At 40.5% G+C, this 23,716-nt stretch overlaps 1 protein-coding gene across 5 annotated transcripts in view; it reads left to right on the forward strand.

The window, feature by feature from the left end:
• Positions 1 to 23,716, forward strand: part of CSNK1G1 (casein kinase 1 gamma 1) — a 161,659-nt gene that overhangs the window by 131,138 nt on the left and 6,805 nt on the right. For 3 of the 5 annotated variants that reach the window (XM_043471701.1, XM_043471700.1, XM_043471699.1), the window contains 2 exons: positions 9,484 to 9,594; positions 17,160 to 17,266. In XM_043471701.1, coding sequence (XP_043327636.1) covers positions 9,484 to 9,594; positions 17,160 to 17,266 — 218 coding nt within the window. Of the gene's footprint in view, positions 1 to 9,483; positions 9,595 to 16,035; positions 16,091 to 17,159; positions 17,267 to 23,716 lie in introns of all 5 variants that reach the window. The other 2 variants (XR_006270026.1, XM_043471702.1) reach the window with 2 other exon arrangements.

Consider the following 23,716-nt stretch of genomic DNA (forward strand, 5'->3'; position numbering starts at 1 on the left):
GCCATTTTGACTTAGTAATCTAACAGAAGACTTTCTATGAGAAAGTATGTCCTGGAGATAACCAAAATATGTAGGGAGTCCTTGTCCTAACAGAACTGACAAGCAGATGACTTATAACAAGTAGCCAGATGACTTATAACACAAGGCAAAATGAATGATTTATCTCCGAGGATTGGAAGAAGACGACTTTTCATCTGGTCTGAGCATGACAAAGAATTTGATGAAAGAAGCTGCACTTGAAAGGCTCTTGAAAGAACTGGGTAGAAATGAAAGAGGCATTCCAAGCAAAAAGGAAACATGAGCAACAGTGAATTATCTAGTTCCATTTTGCTAAAATATATTCTGTGAATAAAGGAGACAAGGCTAGGAAAATATCTTGGAGCCATTGGATAAATCTCCTAAAATATGGGGCTGCTGGAGAGTTAGTATTTAATTTCAGTAGAGAATAGGTACTAGAGTTTCAAACTGAAGAGTGATTAGAGCAAAACTTTGCTTTAGAAATCTTTTGACTGACTTACCTAGCAGCCAGTATGGAGACCAATGAGGACAGTAAATTCCCTTGAGAGGTAAAGGTGGCCTGTATAGACTATAGTGATGAAAATGAAATAAAACTGAAAAATAATGCAGGGAAATAATCTGTCAGAATTAGGAGCTCACACGTTGGGCAGGGTTGAGGGAGAAGGATGAGTCAGAGCTGGTGCTGTGCTTTCCAGCTGAAGGTGGATGGCAGGCAGAGAGGACGGCTCCCAGAAGAAAACCTGAGTGATCTTTGGAGATGACTTTGATGGTAATGCCTGAAGAGCCTGCTTATTCTGAGTAAATCTGCCCATCAGTTGTGTGGTAGAGGAGTGAGCCTGGGATTAGCAGTCTTTGTTTAGTTATCTACTTTGAGTAGAAGAAGAAGGATGAGAAGCTCAGAACTTGCTTTTAGCTTATCCCAAGACTTAGGCTATAGGACATTTAAGCTTTTGGGGGCCTCACAAATGGTGAGTCTTGTAAGAACAGAGATTTTTGTTGTTTTGTTCACTACTATATCCCTAACACCTGAAAGAATGGAACAGTAGGTACTCAAGAAATAATTATTTGAATGATAAATGAATTTTAATCTGTCAGATGAGAAGTTTAGATGAAATCAGATGTTTGTTTAAAATATAGATTTTTATTTACCCTTCCAAGAAAAGTAAATTTTAAACTTTTCTTTCTTCTTGTTTTTTCTGTTTCCACCAAGAGTCATTCTGCCTTGTTTGGCAGTCAGAGTAGGGCTAGATTGTCTGCTCAAGGGGAAAGGTTTAAAGAAACACATCACCGACTTCCGTAGTGATCTAATGGTTAAGAATTCACCTGCCAATGTAGGGGACACAGTTTTGATCCCTGGTCTGAGAAGGTTCCACATGCCGTGGAGCAGCTAAGCCTGGGCTCCACAACTCCTGAAGCCCGCATACCTGGAGCCCTCACTCCACAACAAAAGAAGCAACCATAGTGAGAAGCCCACACACCATGACAAAGCGTAGCCCCCTCCTGCTAGCACAGAGAGGTATCCCCCTCTCTGCCACAACTAGAGAAAGCCCAAGCGCAGCAACGAAGACCCAGCCATAAATAAATAAATAAATGTTTCTGAAAAAAACAAAAAGACACAACAGGCTTTTGCTGCAAAGCAAGTTCAGGATAATGTATTAGTTCTCTTCCATCACATTGGGAATTTTTTAGAGAAACTTTGCTTTGCTGGTCTATAATGTAGTTATATTGAATTGAATTGAATACTGTTTGGTTCCTAGATGCAGTAATAGATCCTAACCATGATGGCCAAAAAACTGCATTTAAACTCATCTATATTGGATCTGTATTTTAAAACTATCTTAATACCAGATGCTTAAGAACAATTTCTTTGAACGTTAATTTACCCAGCTAGAGAATTGTAATTAAATTATGAGTTTGGGTAGAATAAATATTTCTGAAAGCTAAATCCATTCAAAAGGGTCCCAACAAGTTAGTCATTTCTGTAATTTTACCCTGGGTATTTGTCCTTCCTCAGTTCCAAAGACAGTCAGCCTTGCCATGACTCAGGTTCCTCTTAAAGAACTCGGCATTACCCTTCATTAGGAAGACAATGAAAACTTTTAATAGTTCTGCCTGTTTCTACCTGACAAAGCTTCCCTTGGATTTGCTGATGAAATTCGATCAGGAAGTAAGTCCTGCCAGTATCCAGACGGCTTCTATTAATGTGCAGTGTGTGGTCCTGTTGAAGGTTTACTGCAGTGTGTTTGTTCGACCTGCTAAATAGAGCATATTGCATTGACTGGCATGTGCGTGCAGCAGCACACATCCTTTCACAACTTTTAGCTTGTGACCATCCTTACACAGGTAGATGTTACACAAATATGTACTTCTGTGGTTCAGCAGTTTTGATAGTTTACTTTTTCTCCCATAGATCCCTTCTTTTGGTAGATTTTCTGTAGGCATTTGAAGAAGGACTACTTGGGCTAAAAGGTTAGGAAGAACAGATCTGTTACAGAAGAACTATACAAAAAAGATCTTCATGACCCAGATAATCACGATGGTGTGATTACTCACCTAGAGCCAGACATCCTGGAATGCAAAGTCAAGTGGGCCTTAGGAAATAACACTACGAACAAAGCTAGTGGAGGTGATGGAATTCCAGTTGAGCTATTTAAAATCCTAAAAGATGATGCTGTGAAAGTGCTGTACTCAATATGCCAGCAAATTTGGAAAACTCAGCAGTGGCCACAGGACTGGAAAAGGTCAGTTTTCATTCCAATCCCAAACAAAGGCAATGCCAAGGAATGTTCAAACTACTACACAATTGCATTTATCTCATACACTAGCAAAGTAATGCTCAAAATTCTCCAAGCCAGGCTTCAACAGTACATGAACTGTGAACTTCCACGTGTTCAAGCTGGATTTAGAAAAGGCAGAGGAACCAGAGATCAAATTCCCAGCATCCGTTGGATCATCGAAAAAGCAAGAGAGTTCCAGAAAAACATCTACTTCTGCTTTATTGACTGTGGATCACAACAAACTGTGGAAAATTCTTAAAGAGATGGGATTACCAGACCACCTGACCTGCCTCCTGAGAAATCTGTATGCAAGTCAGGAAGCAACAGTTAGAACCGGACAAGAAACAACAGACTGGTTCCAAATTGGGAAAGGAGTACGTCAAGGCTGCATATTGTCACCCTGCTTATTTAACTTATATGCAGAGTACATCATGCGAAATGCCAGGCTGGATGAAGCATAAGCTGGAGTCGAGATTGCCAGGAGAAATATCAGTAACCTCAGATATGCAGATGATACCACCCTTATGACAGAAAATGGAGAAGAACTAAAGAGCCTCTTGATGAAAGTGAAAGAGGAGAGTGAAAAAGTTGGTTTAAAACTCAACATTCAGAAAACTAAGATCATGGTATCCAGTCCCATTACTTCATTGGAAGTGTTTTCTCAGTGAGAGAAGCAGTGAGAGACTGTTTTTGGGGACTCCAAAATTACTGCAGATGGTGACTGCAGCCATGAAATTAAAAGACGCTTGCTCCTTGGAAGGAAAGCTATGACCAATCTAGACAGCAGATTAAAAAGCAGAGACATTACTTTGCCAACAAAGGCCCGTCTAGTCAAAGCTATGGTTTTTCCTGTAGTCATGTATGGATGTGAGAGTTGGACTATAAAGAAAACTGAACACCAAAGCATTGATGCTTTTGAACTGTGGTGTTGGAGAAGACTCTTCAGAGTCCCTTGGACTGCAAGGAGATCCAACCGATCTATCCTAAAGGAAATCAGTCCTGAATATTCATTGGAAGGATTAATGCTGAAGCTGAAACTCCAATACTTTGGCCACCTAATGTGAAGAACTGACTCATGTCAGTCCATGGGGTCGCAAAGAGTTGGACACGACTGAGCGACTAAACTGAACTGGAGAGTCGTATTGGCTGTCAAGAATTACTAAATTCTGCTAGACACGGGGTCCCAGCTCTGATAATACTGAATCCTCAAATACTACTTACTCATTTTTATAAGAGCAGCATAAGCTTAAGGGAGAGAAGGTCCTATTGAATTCTGAAGAAGATATGCCCCAATAAAAGAATAATTTGGATTTGTTCTGTTTGTGTCTGGACTCCAAGGCATTTGACTTACGGAATATATAGCCTTAGAAAAACACACTCTGGTTTAGTGCTGTGGTGCTTAATGAATCAAGCTTCTCATAAGCTTAGCTTTTCCAAAGGGGAGGTTAGACCAGATTGCTAAGTAGATGGTCAGAGATCTTCATAAAATTAATTTCTTTACTATTTTTTAAGTCCAGTAGCCTTAAAAAAAAAAAAAAAAAGCAGCAGCAGCTGTTGAATTCTCAGTTCCCTTCCTTTCACAGAGTACTGCCTGGTTTTCAATGAGGTTCAGCGTTTCCTAGTTTAAGGGGCAAACGTGGTTGTGCAGAGATCGCTTGCCTACCTCTGACCATGTGCAGTTTCCTGACTGGCTGCCTGTTGTCCAGTGGGAGCTGAGGTGTGGAGACCGCACTCTTGCCCTGCCTTCCTCCATCACAGAGCTCAGTGCAGAATGAGCCATCCCTGCTCATTGCTGGGACCTATACTCCAAGGAGGGTATTGCAAGAAACTAGTGCGCAACTGAAATAGTCTTTTTCTTAACGTCTCCCTTTGAGTGACCTAGTCTCTGCTGCTCACCTCTGCTCGCTCGCTCTTTTTTTTGTTTTTCTTTTAATAGGATCATACTGGAGTAGTTACCTGTCTATTTATTTGCGGCTGTGCTGGGTCTTTGCTGCTGCTCACAGACTTTCTCCAGCTGCAGTATGTGGGCTTCTCACTGGTGGTTTCTCTCGTTGCACAGCACCTGCAGGCTTAGTAGTTGTGGCACAGGGCCTAGGTGCCCCTCAGCGTGTGGGATCTTAGTTCTCAGACCCGGGATCAAACCTATGTCCCTTGCATTGGCAGGCGGATTCTTTTTTGTTTTTGTTGTTTTAATATTATTTATTTATGCTAATACTTTATTTAATTGCATTTTTGGCTGTGGTGGGTCTTCATCTTCTGTAGTTGCAGTGCATGGACTTCTCACTGCGGTGGCTTCTCTTGCTGTGGAGCACAGGCTCTAGGCACACAGGCTTCAGTCGTTGCAGTGCTTGGGCTCAGTGGCTGTGGCTCGCAGGCCCAAGAGTGTGCAGGCTTCAGGAGTAGTGACTTGCAGATTCTAGAGCCTGGGCTCAGTAGTGTGGCACACAGGCTTCGTTACTCTGCAGCATGTGGCATCTTCCCAGGCCAAGGATCAAACCTGTGTCCCCTGCCCTGGCAGGTGGATTCTTAACCAGTGGACCACCGAGGAAGTCCCTCACCTCCACTCTTAATTCTCTATTGCATGTTAAAAGTTTTCTTCTGTCGTGTGTGGTGTTCAGTACTTTGTATGTCAGTATACACCCTGTGTTCTGAGGCATCTCCTTGTAGGAGGTGACTCTGCAGTAATCCTACCTAGATAAATCATCATTCCATACAGAAGGTGTATTATGCCATTTTGAGTAAGAATAAGACGAGATGTGAGTAGAGAATTTCAAACCTTTCAGATAGTTTCTGTGATTTTTTTCCTCAGAACTTCATAGAATCGATACCGCTGTCTCTGTGGGCCTGTATAGTATTGGACTTGGAAATAATCCCCTCCAGATTGTTATCAATGATGTTCTGATATCTGTGATATTTGATCAAGTTTGTAGAAAACAGGAACTCACTATTGGTACAGCTGAAAGGTTGTTCTGCATGTTACATGTTCTGCATGTAACAATCCAGAAAAATTGGTTCTGTTTCATGAGCTTTATAATATAGTATATTTAATATGCTGAATTAAAATTTTGAAAGTGTGGTAAAACAATGTAATCTAGTGTATTCATTACTAGCCTTTTGGTACTATTTAATCTCTATTTTTGTTAATTACAGTTGAAGACTGTGATTATATAATGAAGTCTAGAAGATTGACATGGGAGGCAACTTTTAAAAGTATTCTAGGAGCCATAAAGTAAAATGGATGAGATCCTTTTATAGATGGAATCAAAATTAATTTTTCAAAATTATATAATAAATATATATATAATAAAATTATATATAAATATATAATAAAATTCAAAATTATATAATAAAGAATAAGATTTGGTGGTTTGTTCGCTACAACAGGAGGAAGATATTTGCCTGCCTTCTGCTTTAGAAAAATTGCTTTATCACGAAAAGAAATTTGAGATAAATTTTCAAGCCGTAGACAGAGGTGGTCATCTGAAGTGTTCTCAGACTCTTACTTTCTTGACCTCCCATTAGTATCCTTCTCCCCACTGTCTGTCCATGAATCCCTCCCAAGTTGTTTGAAGATGCTGCTTCCTCTGCCCTAGGCAAAGGGGTGGTTTCAACTTTTTACACTAGTCTTACATGTTTTCCCTAAACTATTTTTTGTAGCTTTGCTTTTGATTTATTCTCTGCTCGGTTGCTGCTTTTTTTTGTTTCCATGTTCACCTACTACATAGTAAACCAAGCATTTCCACACAGGCAATACAATCCCAGCTGAAGATTTTAAAGCATTACCCCAGGGAATGCCCACTACTTGAGTTTCCTGCTGGTGCCTTTGGGGACTACACACACTCCATGTGGACCTTTGTCTTTGAAGTAATGCAGAGAGATTGGTTTTGTTGAATGACTCTCCTGATTGCTTATTAGATAGACATGTTGCATGAATGATTTTTACCAATGAAGGGTTTACATGGTGATCTCCTCCACTGGTTTGCTTGATATTTAGCTGGCTCCTGTGCTGATTACGCCTATCGTAACTCCTGTGTATACAGCATTGCCTAGAGTACCTTTCAAGGGCAGGTAGACTAGTAAAGTTCTGTAGTTGTTGACATTCTTTGGTTTCATTTAGCTTCTAGGCACTCAGTTGCTTTCTAAAACTGGCAAATGAACCCTTCTACTTACATCAGCTTCTATACACCAGTCCAAACCCTTAAATTCTAGAAAAGAATAGCCGTAGAGTTTAGCATTATGGTGAAAGTAGTTCCCAGAGTAATAAACCAACAACCCTGAGTTCAGATCTCTCTCTCTTGGTTTTGCTGCTTTCGGTGGATATAGAAGGTGTCAGAAGGCAGTGGGATGGTGCCTTGTATTATTCACTTGTCACATTTACGAAGCAGTGTCAAATGCTAGCATTATTTTTCTCTCTTCAAAAGACAAATAGAACATTGCTTTGAGGATGGAGTGTAACTTTAAGGCCTTTGAAAAAATGTCTTGCTATTTTCATTTAGACAAAAATCTTAATTATTCCAACAAGTTACCTGTTTATCTAGAATGAATATAAGCATGTATATATCCCTGGGAATCAGATGGTAGCATCAAATCAGACTTCTGATATGTATTTCAGGAAAAACAGAATTAATAGCTGATCCAGCTGCCCGAGGTTTTGTTAAGCTTAAAAGAATGAGTGTTTTCTATATGTTTCATCTGCCCTAAAAACAAATGCAAAACAGACTTTTCATGAGAGAAGTATTGCACTGAACATGTATCATAGAACTCAAAACAGCCCCAAATGACTTAAAAATGTATGTTTTCTAAGCATTTAAATTTTTTGAGAACAAACAATTCTATATAGTAGTTTAGAAGCTTATAATCTACTTAAATATTATAAGAAAATGTATAAAGTCCTAGAGAGAACTGAAGAGGCTATCACTAATAGATATTTAGTTATAGATATTACTTATAATATTAGAAGAACAGATGTTGTCTCAAATCTCCACTATTAGAATAGATGAGATTAAGCACTCCTAGGCTATGGATATTGGTTTATAAAATAATTATGATTATGTTATAAATCACAGTCTTATTTTGGAGAAATGAAACATCTGAACCTCTCTTGGCAGGAGTGAGTAGGGAGATATTTGGGGTAGCTTTTTTCTTGGGGGGTGGTAGCTTTGATTCTCTCAAATATGATTCGCAGAATAAAACTAAACCTTTCTCTTGTTAGAGTATATAGCAAGCAAGTTAATACAGCTGCCTTCTTATAGAGGAATATCAGAAAACATGGCCAGCATCTTTTATAATGCTGTACCCATGTGACTTCATATTCCATTAGTTAAGAAGATGAGTAAGTTGCAGCTGGTATATGATACCTTTTCAGGGTGGGCAGGGGGGCAGGCAAAACCTTTTTGTGATTTGTAGATGAGCTTAAAACCACTCTTTGTCAATGAGTTCCAGAAGGTGGTGAGTGAAATGGAACCTCAAACTACTACTATTTCAGTCTCCCCCCCTAAATTTTTTTTTAGAGAATACAACATTTATAGCTATATTTCTAATATTTATAGCATCCTTACTAGTTTTCATGCAGAGCAGCAATATCACATCCCAGCCCCTGCTGCTGTTTATTATCAGCAGCAATTAAAATTTGATTTACTAATCCCTCATTGCTGCCTCTCCAACACCTCATTTTTCATTTTTGTAGAGCCTTAGGACTGTTAACAGCTGAGCACCATAATGTTAACACCTCCTCAGCCATCTGGTACAGGGGAAGAGGCACCTAAACAGATTCTTGAGAACAGACATGACATATGAGCAAGATTAGAATAGTGTGAGATCTAAAAAACAGGTGAAGAAGGAATGAAGGGAAAAAAAAAAAAAGAAGGAATGAAGAGAGCCTGACAGACAGCAAAGGTGAAAGCAGAACCCAACGAGATTTTGAATCAAAAGCCCTCCTTTTGCTGGGAAAAGATCTGCCTTTTGCTTTCTAGAAGAAAATAGTTTATGTAGTCTTATCTAAACTTTTTCTAATTCCTGGAGACAGATAACTAGAGGAATCTGAGGAACGTTGTAGCCTTATTTTCCTTCATCTTTTCATCTTCTTGACCTCTGAACCTACTTTTGAAGAGAGACTTCACTCATCCTTTTAGAGAAGAGAGCATATTCCCGCTACTGCTCATTTTATATTAGTTGAAAGTCTTCTGGAAGTTTGAGAGTAGTGGGCTCCCTATTCAAGGAAAAGACTTACTATCTTAATTCCTAGCGCTCGAAATTTTCTGTATTGATTACTACCTATTTAGGTAGATCTTTAATCAGTGAAATGATTTAAGTATGATTATTCCTTTGTGCAGCAATCCCAACTTTCTGAATTTGGTCTGTTTAGTGGCTACTGAAATTTTATGAATGTGGAAACTAAAAGATGATTCCAGCTTTTGATAGATTTTCTTTTTTAACCTCCTTTTGTGGTAATTATTGTTTCTCTGTGTCTCGGCAAGGTTGGTATGTTAGAGACAGTTATGTGTTGACTTGTTAGGCTGAAATGAATGTAGCCAAGCTTTTTCTCAGTGCTTTGCAGCAGTTGTTAGTTCAAGATCCAAAACAAAAACAAAACCTGAAGGGACACTAATGTACTTGATTTTGTAATTGCTTGCTGTTGCTTCACCTTTCCTTCCATATCTTGCTCTCATGCTTCCTAATGCCTGAGCAGACTGCATCGTCAGAGCGCCGAGGAGAGTGGGAAATCCAGCCGAGCCGGCAGACCAATACCTCATACCTGACGTCTCACTTGGCCGCAGACCGCCATGGGGGATCAGTGCAGGTACTTGCTGCCTTCCTTGCCTTCTCCTGGCCCTCCCAGCTTGGCTGGTAGAATGTTGGCTTGCTTCTGAAACTCAGGTTCCTTTAGAATGGAGTCTCACAGTAAGGTTGAGCTGCTCTTACAGTTAACTGCATATCTCTGTGCTGATTTTCTACTGAGGTGCATTGTAAGAATCACTTGTTGAGATGATTGCTGGTTGTTCTAATCGACTAAGAAATATGTATATGATTTCTGATACTAATTTCTGGTGAAATGAATCCTTCAATCTTGATCCATTCATGATAGACCATAAAATAATGTCAAGGTAGAAGTCTTTTAGTGTCAAGTCTGGGAACTGTAAAGATCTGAGCCTTTTAAAATAAGTATTTTGAGAATAGAGAACTGCATATGTAGCTCATTCTATGATGATACGTGCCCTAGCACATAAGAATAAATTGTTTATTGGTCTCACTCATCCATTTATGAGTAGGGACTCAAGGAGTTGGGCTATGTTCTTTTTTCCTTCCTCAAATAATTATTTCTGATTTCCTTTGGACTATTTTGAATCTTTATTTTCTCTTATACTTAAGAACATCTTGTGTCTCTTAACTTTTCACACATGTCACTATTTTAATAATCTTAACCTGATTGTTTTTCTCATACTGGTAAGTGACAGCACCAGTTGGGGCACACAGGTGAACCCAGAGCTACCAAACATAAATTCTTATTCTTAAAAAGGGATAGGTAAGCCTTTTGCATAAAAATGCATCTTGATAGGCTGATTATTTAAGATACATCTGTACATGGACTGACTTACTGAAGGTCGTGTTATTCAAAGGACAGCTTTGACCTGTAAACCAAAAATGTTCTCATAGGAGCATCTAGGTAAAAATGATGGATTGAAGACAATCCCGTCTGAAATAACACTAAAAGAATGATAAGGAGGTTTTTTTTAAGGCATAAATCCATATAAGAATGGAGAAAACAGACAAGGAGGCAGTAGCAATCAAATGTCAGAAGCTGCGTAGCAGATGGGCAATTATTAAATGACTTAGGAGTCCCAAGAAAATGAAAGTCTGAACCAATACAAGAGAAAGCTGAGAAACTGTTTACAGCAGGGAGTCCCCAAAAAGCTCAGAAAGTGCGGAGAGGCGTGTGCTAAAATGAAGAACGTTGGTTTAAAGTCTGTTTAAGAAGCCAGAGATCCCTACTTGTCCTCTACAGCAAAGACCAAAGGTCTGGAGAGGGCAAAAAAATGGTCCCTGGGGCTTCCCTGGTGGTTCAGTGGTTAAGACTTTGCACTTTCAATACAGACAGTACGGGTTCTATCCCTGGTCAGGGAACTAATATCCCACATGCCATGCAGCATGGCCAAAAGAAAAAAAAAAAGATGGTCTCTGGATTAGGAGATACAAAGCACATTTGAGGGTGGAATACCATACTGGAAAAGGGGAGATTAAATGAATATGTGCATACTGACTGCCTGCTTTCCCATTTAGTACTTAAGAATGCAGATAGTCAGGTGTGTACCTTAAAGGTATGAGCTTGAGTCAGCTCTGGGGGATCTAACCACCCCCAGAGAAAACATTTGAGCCTCCTCACAACTGGGTTTCCCTAATGAATTGGCCAGCCAGATCATTCTGCTATGAGATCATCTTAGAAGTCCCATCTCTATACTCACAGTGCCAGTTTACTTTATTCTACTTTTAAATATGAGCAAACATTCAGGGATTATGAGATTTCTGAAAAAAGCCCTTAAAAAGAGACCAAAAAGAGCAACAACAGCAACAAAAAAATACTTTGTTATTAAAAACCTCATAGAAGATACTGCTACTGTGAAGCAAGACAGGATGCTACATTTAAAAGAAATATTCTAAGAGCAAACAAACCAAAAAAAAAAAAAAAGAGAGAGAGAGCTTTTGGAAATTAAAAACATAATAAACAAAAAATTAAAACTCAATTATCCTTCAATTAAAAAATAAATACGTTAAAAAAAAAATTAAAACGCAATAGTTGGGAATTCCCTGGCTGTCCAGAGGCTAGGACTCAGCGCTTCAGGGGGCATGGGTTCGATCGCTGATTGGGGAACTAAGATCCCATATGCCATGTGGTGTGGCCCAAAAACAAAAAGCTCAAAACTTTGGAAGATAAAGTTGTGAGGAAGTCTCCCAGAAAGTAGAGCAAATAGAGATAAAAATAGTGGGAAACAACGTAAGATTTAAGAGACCAGAAGGTCCAATTTCTAGATAATGGGAGTTCCAGAGAGCACACAGAGGAAGTGGGGGGGCAGAACTCGTGGATAGAATACCTTCGCAGATCTCAGAGACTCGTTTCCAGATCAGAAGGCCCACCGAGTGCCCAGCGTAAATGGGTGGTGAAATCACATCAAAGTATATCAATGTGAAATTTCAAAGCACTGAGGACAAAGAGCAAATCCTTCAAGTTTCCAGAAAAAGAAAACAGTCACATGCAAATAAAGGACCAGGACTTAGTATAGCCTCAGGTTTCTGAACAGCAGTACTGGAAGCTAGAAGGCAATGAGCAATCCCTTCAAAACCAAGAAAAAATGATTTCCTACCTAGAATTCTGTACTTCTGCAAACTGCCAATTCTGGTTGAAATATGTAATAAAGACATTTTCAAAAATCTGTGGTCCCAGTAATTTTATTCCTCATGCACCCTTGTGAAGCTGTAGGAGGATGTGTGCTATGAAAATGAGTGAATCAACCAAGAAAGAGTAAATATAGAATCCAGAAAACGAGATCCAACTCAGGAAAGCAGCACTATAAAGACAGGCGGTCCCAGATTGACAGCTGTCTTCCAGTAGAAGAGGACAGCCTGTCCCAAACAGAGCTGGTCAGGAGGCCTGGAGAGCAATTTTATCAGTTAACTCAATGGCAAACAAGAAATTATAGAGGGAAGAAAAGATAACTATGGTACACTCCATGATACAGCTGTAAATAGCCTTTAATTGTTGTAAACACTAAGAATTGATTTAGTAATTACTGTATAAACTTTAATGGGGGAATAAAAAGATAAAAAAGGTGAATACACTGCCTAAAAATAACAAATCAAGATGCATGTTATTCAGAGATATGGAAGTGAAAAACAAAGGAATCAGCTATAAAGGAAGGGGAAATGGTGGAGTGGAGGAAAGAGATTAATGTTTTTCACAAGTATCTGAGTATAAATATTTGATTCTTTACCCAGTGTGCTTGTATAACTAATAAAAATAAAACCTAACAATTTAAAAAAATATGTCAATATATGTATACACATGTATCAGTTTCTGATTACCTCATTTGCAAAAATTTGTAAGTTTAATAGCCAATTCATCTAGTGTTGTTGAAACATGAGTTTCAACTATTATGGAGGTAATTTGGCAATACCTGTTAAAATCTTAAATATCTACCACTTTTGACCCAGTGAATCCAGTTTCAGATAAATAGCCCTCAAAAAAGTACAGGGGAAAAAAATGTACAAATAGTAAAGATACATAGAAGAAACAAGCGAAACTAACCTTAATAATAAGTCTTTGAAACCTAGTATGTATTTTACACTTACTGAATATCTGTGTTTAGCATTAACTAAACAAATATAATACGTCTATACTGTGGAGAGACAGATCTCTGGATGTCATGGAAGATGGCCAAAATATATTGTGGAAAAAGCATCCCATCCAACAGTATGTAAAATTTGGCTTCCCTTGTAGCTCAGTTAGTAAAGAATCCGCCTGCAATGCAGGAGACCCTGGTTCGATTCCTGGGTTGGGAAGATCTGCTGGAGAAGGGATTGGCTACCCACTCCAGTATTCTTGGGCTTCCCATGTGGCTCAGCTGGTAAAGAATCCACCTGCAATGCGAGAGACCTGGTTTCAATCCCTGGGTTGGGAAAATCCCCTGGAGAAGGGAAAGGCATAGTCCATGGGGTTGCAAAGAGTCATGGACAGGACTGAGCAACTTTCACTTTCTTACTTTCACTTCTGTCAAATAAAAAAGGTCTAAAATTGTTTAAATTAAAATATATAGGAGATACAAGGGCATACAACTTAAGAACGACATTTAATGTTTAGCTAATATTCACTTTGCTCAAATCTTTATAATTATTTACAACTCTTACTAAGATCAGTGTTATTCCAATTTTATAGATAGGGAAACTAAAGCAGAGAATTCCCAAATGTATTAGTTTTGAATTACCAAATGTATTAGGATTGAAATGTTGGTTATCAGCTAAAGTACTGCTTCCTTTGGTACATAACTCTTGATTTTTCTTCATGGTAACAACTTGAAAAGCAGGGCTTGTAACTCAGATCTCTGAGACTCTTAAAAGGGATGCTACCAGTATGAAGGGCTAAAGTTCAAAACAGTACTTCACATTAGTCTCTTTCATGGATAATCCTGTATTAATTACTTTGGTCTTACAGGATATAGCCAGAGAAATGTGAGATTAGTATTATTAATAGTGATTACAGCAAAATAAATTGCCAGTGTTCGAGGTATACAAATACAGCCTACTTTTTAATTAGGTTATTCTAAAATAATGGAAAAGTATAAATGATAGTTTCAAATACTAATGATTTGTTACAGCCTTAGAGTTCTTCACAGTTTTTCAGATTGTTTTCCTAAACATCATTATGTTTAACTGCCATAGTAATTACGAGGTTAATAGAACCAAGGTGGTTATTGGCCTAGTCTTACAAAATTAGAAACCAGGGCTCACAGAGAATGTTGACAGTCGAGAATCCAGCTCTTGGTCACCTCCACTAGATATTTGTTCCACTGCACATCTAGGCAGTCCCATGGTTTGACAGACCTCCAACCTGAAATAATTAAGTGTATGCTCTAGAGGTCCAGATTAGTTGCCCTTGGTTCCCAAGTATATTTTAGATGCAGTTAAGTTTAAGGTTAGACAGTGGATGGTAAAGCTGTCATTTGTGCCTGATTTGTTTGAGACCAGATACTCCTGGATGCAGACAAGATGTCTAGTCTGTAAAATGGGGCACCCAAGGACATTGCTTGTGGGTCAAGTGGCAACATAGTAAGGAGAAATTAGAGAGTATGAGACGTGTGAAATGCTGTGAGCAAGTGCCATGACCCAACGTGACCAGGCAGTTCACAGTGGTGATGCTGACTGTCGCTTCATTTATGTCAGTAGAGGCCAAGACATTTCATTTAACATCTTATCTAGTTCCTGAATTGTTTATTAAAAAAACATACTGTGATTTCTTCTTGTGCCCACCAGAAGCGTATGTAGGCTGAGGAAATTAACAGGACAACATTAGCAGGACTGGAGTTATCCAGTCTATAAACCTTCTCTCCTCAACTTTTCATTTTTGTTGAAACTTTTCATTTTCCCCAACTTTTTCATTATGAAATTTTAAAATCTACAGCAAAGTTGAAGGGGAGATGCAGTGAGCCTATGTGTATCCTTAACTAGATTAACAAACTATTGATTTTGGCCATATTTTCTTTAACTCAGGAGGGGTGTTTTTAAAATGTTTGTGAGTACATTTCATCCCAAAATACTTCAGCCTGCTTCTCCTTAGAGTGAAGCCATTCTGTCATACAACCAGCACCACCACTGTCATATATAAGAAAATTAATAATTCCATAATAGCTTGTATACAGTCATATCACATTTCCCCCAGTTGTCTCCAGAATTTATTTTGTAGTGTTCAGGATCTAATTAGGGTTCATACACTGCATTTGGTTGTTATGCCTCTTCAGTCTCTTAATTTCTTTTAATCTGTAAAGATCACCTCTGTGTTTAAAAAAAAAAAAAGATTTCTGAGACATATCTTTTTTGAAGAATTTGGACTTCTTGTCTTATAGAGAATGTCCTGCACTTTGAATTTGTCTTATTTTTTTTCCATCATACTTAAGATTCAGATAAATTTTTTTTTGCAAGAATACTATATAGATAATACTATGTAGTATTCATTATATCATATCAGGAGATAAATAAGGTTAGGTGGTTTCATTGATCAGAGATGCTAAATTTGATTACTAGCAAATTTTGGGTCTCCCATGGGTAAGTCCAGGTTTAATGTTGTATGCCTCCTTGACTAACTGTACAACATTGTTAATAATTTTTTAAAGCTTATATTGATGTAATTAATAAGAATAATAAATACTTCTAGTTTAGAAATAATGGTGGGCAAAGACTGCTGATAAGTAGTATTCACCTTGTCTGCCCTTTCCTTTTTGAATAAATACCTCAAAGATTCCTTAGACTAACCATTTCCCTCCACCTTCCTCTCTATAAGTGTGCAGGAAATTTTTACAGATTACTCCCTTCCAGCTCTAGAGGGAGATAAAAGTAAACATTTATGGAGGGAGAATAACAGTACTGTGAATGTTTATTGGGCCATTATCATGTACCATGACACTGGGCTAAGCGCTTTCTGTGAGTTGTCTGCACAGTAACCCAATTAGGTAAGCAGCATTGTTTCCCCATTTTACAGATTAGGAAGCTCAGGCACAGAAAGAGTGAGGATCTTGCCCAAGGACCCACAGCAAGTAAGTGGTGGAGCTAGGGTTCTAACCCAGGGCTGAGTGAGTCTAGAGCCCTTTTCTTACCTACTGTGCTGTCTCCGTTATTGTGCACCAGGTATTATAACAGACATGGTTTCATGCATTTTCTTATATAATTCTCACATCAGTCTATAAGCAACTGTCTCATATAGATGAAAAGTTACTTACCCAAGGGCATTTGATATCTGAACCATTTATCCTATTTTGTGGTTCTCTCCCATGTTTCAGCCAAGGTCTTTAACAGCAGAGTGGTTTGTCCAGCGGGGTCCCTTTTCCCACTTCCCAGCACCCACATAAGCAGGAATCATGTGCTGGAAATGAATCCAGGTGACAGAAGCAGCTGCACAAGCAAGAGAAGCCTGATCGGTTCCACATTAACCAGATGACAGGAGTGAGAGCCTTCAGTTACAGTTCGGGGACCATCAGTGAGAAATGGGATGACACTGAACCTGAAATAAAGGTTGTTGACATAAGATCGGTCTTCCAAGGGAAAGTGTTTCCTTCCTGTCTGCCCTCTCACACAGAGAGGATGTGGCAGTCTTATTTGAGTAACTTCAAACCGAAGGTCCAAAGCTGTGAAGAAATTGCTGAAGGAAAGTGTGACTGCTTATAGTTTTCGATGCTTACTATTGATTTCCTCTTTAGATTTTTTCTTAACATCATCACTGAGTCTGTACATGATTATAACATAATAAGCTGAGAGGGATAGAATTAGAGACAGTAATATCAACTATTCTGTAGGATTTCTGTGTGAGGATTAGATTTACACACACACATACAACACAACACAATGTAGCAAGAGTTCCTAACACAGAGTAGGCATTCAGTATGAAAGTTATCATAGTTAATGAGTTTCGTGTTTTCACATGATATGGGTCTGGGCACATTCCCTAAATTAGGACGTTTGGCCCCCCAGCCCAGAAAAACAAACGTTCTAAACATTGCCTGGCTCTTACCTAAGCTAGAGACCAGACCCCTCTTAGTGAGCCTCTCTGGCACTGGCAGGAGGCTCCGATTGCCATGGTGTCTGTCACACTCTGTCCTTCTGTTTCAGGTGGTTAGCTCAACCAATGGAGAGCTGAATGTTGACGACCCCACGGGAGCCCACTCCAACGCACCCATCACTGCTCACGCCGAGGTGGAGGTAGTGGAGGAAGCTAAGTACGTTCATCTTTTCAGGGGGCTTCTGAGTTATAGGCTGAAAAACCTTTTCTCTGTCTTTTCCTCTCGTGTGCTGCTCATTTCAGACTGGACTCCTCATGCTTGTGCCCACCGCTTTCTTCCTTTGACCATTTTATTCTGTGCATGGTACCTTAGCCACCGCCACCCTTCTTTAGCTGTGATTTCTGGGAGGACAGTCACTTTTTCTAGTCCACATGGATGAAAAGACATAGTAACCTAAAAGGATCATAGTATAAAAGCTACACCCAAGAATAGTCATGAGCCTCTTGGGGGCCCTGGAGCCTCTTGCTCCCTAAGGGACAGAGAGAAAAATCTGCTTGTCTCACCATGGGCCATGCTGACCAGCCTTTGATTTCTGGTTCTTGGCTAACCGCTCTATATCTGTAGTCCTAGACAAGGGCCTCAGAGCCCTTTTGTTCTCAAAGTACTCTGAATTCAGAGAGACTTGGATTAGTCAGTTATCTGCACCTGTTGAATGAGTGAATCTTGGGAAGGAGAGGAAATCACACTAACCCCAAGAAGGTGGGGGGAGCCCCTCTTCCCTTTTCTGCTTCTCTTGCATGTGACTGCCTTGCCCTTCCCATCCCACTGGCCTCTAGTGCTCTCTGCATGGTCTGTGTTTAAACTCTTAGAAAATGGGGTCGAAGGTGAAATACTGCTGATTCCGCTACAGAAGCAGCATCTCCATCACTACTTTCCCTTTTTGTCCCAGCCTGAGTTCAGGTCCAGATTTAAGCTCCAATACAACATCAGGTAGGGAGAGAGAAGTCCTTCACAGATTAGCAACTTCTGCCATGCCCATCATGGATGACTTTTCTTATAAACCCTTGGAGAACATACAGACTGTTCCCATATCTTGTTCTCAGAAGCAGGCAACATCATCTATAATGATACTGTGCCTTAAATGATCTTTTGAGCCCCCAGATAGCCAAAGTACCTGCCGGAAGATGTTTGTGCCTCTGTAGGAGGTAGTAAGAGGCTAATCAAGATCTGCATTCTTCCTTCTAGATATCAGTACAACTTTGCATGGTTGTTCCCCTGCCCACTCCTGTGGTCTGCCACCCATCTCTGTGATGAACTCACTTTGCTTTCAAAGATCCTTTCCTTCAGAAGCCAGGGCTTGAGGATTCCTACCCAGTAGATAGGGGGCTATTCACACAAAGAGATAAAAAGACTTGGACTCTCTTGCTGAGTCCCTGCTCACTGTAGGCGGCTTCAGATAGCCCTCCCCTGGTTAAAGTAAGGCCTAATATACAGGGAGGGCAAAAGAGGGGTTTAAAGTCAGGAGGAGACTGTTTTCAGTAAGGAAACATGCTCCCTATTCTCAGGGAGTTTGGAAGTTTTCATGGTACTCAGTATTTCAGTTCCCATGACAAAACTTCATTCTCCCAAATATACAGTGTGGTTTCTGAGCCCTCAACCTTGGCTGCACCTTGGAGTCTCCTGGGCCACATCAGAAAATACAAAGGCCTGAATCCTGGTTTCATTTATCAGGGATATGGCCTGAGCATCAGAAATTTTTGAAGTTCAGGTGATTCAGACGTGTAGCTGAGGTTGGGAACCACCGTACTGGGTGTGGTCTGACCCAAATATTGTCTGAGCTGACAGGTGGCTGCACCATTCCACCCACCCCCACCTCACTCCCAATCCACTGTTGTGGCTATTACTCAAAAGACTAGGTGAGCTCTGGATTTACTGCTGTGCTCTGAATACCAGGATAGAATGGGCTTTAGTCTTATAATATGCCCTGTACAGAACCAGTTTATTTCATTTCATTTTGGTAAATGTGTATACTAATTGTATATGTGAGTGTGGTGTTTGTGTTCTGTGTATAAGATAGGGGACCATTCGCACAAAGAGATTTCAGTCTGGTGTGTTCTGTTCTGACATAATCTAAATTCCAGGACATAAAGAGAGTTTAAAGCCTCCCCATTCAGCAAAAAGGACCTCTGTGCCAGGTTCGAGCCTTCTGAAAGGTGTGGAAGCCAGAGGGGAGCAATCGTATTTGGCCGAGTGTCATCCAGAAGCGTGGCTTAGGACATGTTGTGTGCTGACTCCCCCAGTGATTTCCTCAGCTGCCAATCCATCTTGCCCAGAGAACTGTCAGGGCACAGCCCTGTGTTTTTCTTTGTGGTCTTTTATGTATGAGGGGAGTAGTGGGGGGAGCCATGTGTCCACCTGCCTGATCGATTTCATGGGAAGAAGTCACAGCTAGAGAAGCACAAGGCATCCCACACAACTCCTCATTGCACACAGCTGTGATGCCATTTGTCCGTGCAACCTGCTTGTGGAAGAAGGGGGCTGTTGCTTTTAGATTAAGATTCAACGAGGGTCCTGAGCAAACAGTGTGAAACTTTCACATCCAAGCTTTTGATTTTGGGTTCCTCACCCAGCTTGCTTCGTGTAAAGGAGGAGAGAACAGGATCTTGTTTCTTTGTACTATAAACAAAATAAATGTCTATCTTACATTTAGCTCTAGGACATATATCCTTGTTTAAGTGTGATTGAAAGGGTAGTGAGGCAAGGCAGCTTTTTGGTTGACTTTTGTAAGAACACAGGAATTTTTGGTTATCCACTGACTTTAGCTACAACTTGGCACATGTGGACCTCATTTCCCCTGAGAATTAACAAGAATGGGATTTAGGCCCTTCTCTGGCAGTTATAACTTAATCCAGAGCAGCAGTGACACTCCTTGTTCTCTCCTAATAGGATAAAGTGTCTCTGAAGCCTGTTTTCCCCTCTAGAGGAAGAGCTAACTGCTGGCCTTTTTGGTCAGGCATGTATGTTGGTCTTATAGAAAGGCCAGGGACTTCTCTTTCCCTCAGAATATTTGGGAGATCAGCTTAACCAGTTGCGTGGTATGACTTCGTGCGGGAATCAGAATGACTCGGCCTTGTGCCTGTTTGAATTCATACCAGCAGGATCATATGCCCTTTCTCCTGCTCCCTTTCTTTAAGTTGCCCAGGAAAGCCCACTCTCGGGGCTCCCACCAGCTGTTTCAGTTTTGCCCTAGTCCTCACTGAGCTCCAGCTCCCACCTTGACGTTTCTGTCAGGCACCTTCCCCTTCCCCCTCCACTTCAGTTGTGGGGACCAAGTGGCCTGGGCCTACTCACCCTACCTTGACCGAGGAAGAACCTAAACACAGACACATACTGCATGTTTGCATGGCTCACAGGGAGTCGCTTTCCTCTCACCTCTGTGGACTAATATCTCTCTTTCTCTCTCTTCCTTTCTGTGTTTTTCTCTTCACACACTCTGTAGCTGCCTGAAAATGCTCAACCTGTGGTGAGTCCCTCTCTCCAGTTCACATGCTCGGGGAGTGGACCAGGCTAGGTTGGGATTGGCAAAGCCAAACAAAATGCCTCAGGAACATTCAATGGCTTCCGTATGCCACCTTGTGCTGTCCCCACCCAGGCCGGGGCGCTAGATCCACAAGGTAGTGATGGGCAGGCCTGTACCTGGGAATTCATCCGTTGCTTGTCTCCTTTCAAACCCACCACACTGCTGCCTCTTCCTGTCAAAACAGTATCCCACAGTATCCAAAACTGTCTCTTCATTTTTAGCTGAGCAGATTTTTTTCTGAAATTAACACAGCCAGATATTATCAGACAGAGAGGGATAGAGGTAAGAAGACTGAGTTACTGTATCAGTTGTATAATCAGAATCTAGTTACTCCTCACAACAGTCATTGCCAGATAATCTCACATTCTGTGGCTTGGTCTCTAACCTTGAAATTAGCAGCTTTGGAAAAATCTGTGACTTTTCTTTTTGGTTTAGCTGATTTTTCCATCTGTAGAATATGAGTCTCTCTGAGTAAGGGAGCTACTTCTGGGGGGAAAAATGGACAGTTTGTTGTTGCTGTTTTGAGTTTTTTGTTTGTTTTTCATTTACTGTCTTTCCCCCCCGCTTTTCTCTCCTTTTCCCTTCCTATAAGGGTTTAGTGGGCCATGGACTGACTTGACTCATGAGATATTGGGGCCTCTTGTTTCCACCCCCAGAAAAGTTTCCTTGAATGCGTTTTTAGTTGCAGCATGAGGTGTGCTGAAGGGGAGGCCCTAAAGATTCTGTGTTGGCTGAGGCACATTCTTGCTGGAAGACAGAGCCCCTTGCCACCTTTCTCCCTGGACACTGCCTTGACTCTCCAGGTGCTTGTGAGCTGTGGCCTGTTGTGGTCTGGAGTCCTCCCCCACGTTGTCTGCACGCATGGGATAACATTCTGTGTGGTGATTACAGTCTGCTGGGCTCTGCTACTGCCTGGTTCCTACTTGTCTTCAGTGACTGGGTTGGGCACCAGTTTCTCCCAGTCTAAGCCAAGTTGCCTGCAGGGTTTCCCCAGTGGCAGGGTGTATTGAAGATAACAGTTGTGTTTGGTGGAGATAGAATTTGTAGTATTGCAGTCCAAGGAGTACCTTTGGCCTATTTATTTACCAGACATGTGTCTGTGTAATCTGACATTGTGGTGGTCGATACTTTCCTGTGAGATGTCAGTCGCATGATCCTAACTGCAGAGGGCCTATTATGTGCTCGTCTACTCTATGTTTGGAACTCTAGGGGGTCCCAAGGCCTTCCCCAAAGAGCTTAGGTGCAATCTACCTGGAGAGGTAAGACATACATGCTTGAAAGGCCACATGTGATTGTCCCTTGAGAGGTCAGTGTCAACAGGGGTGGTTAAGGAAGACTTGATGGATACTGTGGGGCTTAACCCCAGTATTAGAGCCAAGGAAGGGTGTGCCAGTACAGCAGAGAAGCATAATACAGGAAAAGCTGAAGGGAGAGCAAATCAAAGAATCAGCTGGAAGAAAACCCAAGACCCAGGAAGGGTTTATCACTTGTCTTTCATCCTCTTCTGAGAATAAGACATCTGTATGGAGTCAGTCAGTGGACTGGTTTGGTGTCTGATGAAGTTTTACAGGTCCTATTGCTGGTACTCACCACAGAAACCAAAGAGTAGATTCCAGAGACCATTTCCTCATGGGTAGAAAATTATTAAAAGCTTCTGCTACTGCTGAAGTTCTAACTATAGTAACTAACAAAAATTAATCTAAAGCTCTAAACCACAGCTTACACTCTCCTCCAGTCAGGTGAATTTGGCTTTGCACATCAGGTTATGATATGCTTATCAGTAGATACTAATTTTTATGACTTGCCCTGGAGGAGGTAAAAGAAAAATTGTATCATTTGAATTGGACCAAAACAGTATGAACTTTTTAATGATTGCTCTTACTTAAAAACACAAAATCATTATCTTAGCACCCTCCGAAAAGAATAATAGAAATTGACTTAAATGTTAGTGATCCCTCTGAAAATCATGGTCAACAGGGAACAGGTAGCTCTACTGGAGCATTGGTGCTCCCATGAGATTTCATTCACCTTATTTAATAACTTCTGGACATTCACCTTGAAAAATGTCTGTTTCTAAAGCATATGTACAAAAAAACCTTTTTTTTTTTTAAAATCCTTCCCCAAGGATATTCCATTAAGGACTGAAAATAATAAAAAATGTTGGTCATTTTTATTTAAAAGAAATTATGCAGTCTCTAAACACAAAGGACACTTTGTTTAGTGACTATATTGCCACCCATTAATAGTACATCACATGTGTCATCATACTCTCAGAAAATCTTTTTTAAGACTCTCTTAAGGACTTTCCTGGTGGTCCAATTGGTTAAGAATCTCCCTGCCAAGGCAGGGGACACAGACAGGTTCGACCCTGGTCTGGGAAGATTCTACTTTCCGCAGGGCAACTAAGCTCGTGCAACACAACTGCTGAAGCCCTAGAGCCCACGAGCCACAACAAGAGATGCCACCGAAATGAGAAGCCTGCCCACTGCAACTAGGGAAAGCCCTCAGGCAGTGACAAAGACCCAGCACACCCAAAACAAATAAATACATTTTAAAAAAAAAAAAAAAACAAAGCAGTGTTTTTAAAAAATTGTTCAAAAAGTGTTTTTTTTTTAAAGCCTGTCTTAGGCGCCTGCTTCCAACATCTCCATGTTTAATTCATTCAGATATGGTTAAAGCCCATCATTTTTCTCTGTAAACATCAGTTTGTGCATTCTAGGAAGACACTTTATCCAAATTTTTAATAACTAGTCCATTGGGTGTGTGAATACCAATGGGTCTGGCTGAAAAAGGAGGGAATCTGAGCTACAGCAGAGGACTTAGGGGCTTAGGGAAGTAAGCAACAGCTCTTTATTTCTTTGTGAATACTTTTGATGTTAAACCCAAAAGGATTAGGCAAAAGAGCCAAAGACAGTTTCCGAGAAAAGCTTTTCTTTCAAGGATCCAGCAATCCTGAGTTACACTTGCAGCTTCTCTACCCTCCATCATCTGGCATCTTTGACTCACTCACCACTTTCTGCCCCTGGTGTTCTCATTTTTTATGCATTAGCTTCCTGGAAAGGACGTCTTTGGTACCAGCTGTGCTA

Source organism: Cervus canadensis, chromosome 6 (assembly GCF_019320065.1).
Source record: "Cervus canadensis isolate Bull #8, Minnesota chromosome 6, ASM1932006v1, whole genome shotgun sequence".
In the NCBI taxonomy this organism is placed as follows: Eukaryota; Metazoa; Chordata; class Mammalia; order Artiodactyla; family Cervidae; genus Cervus; species Cervus canadensis.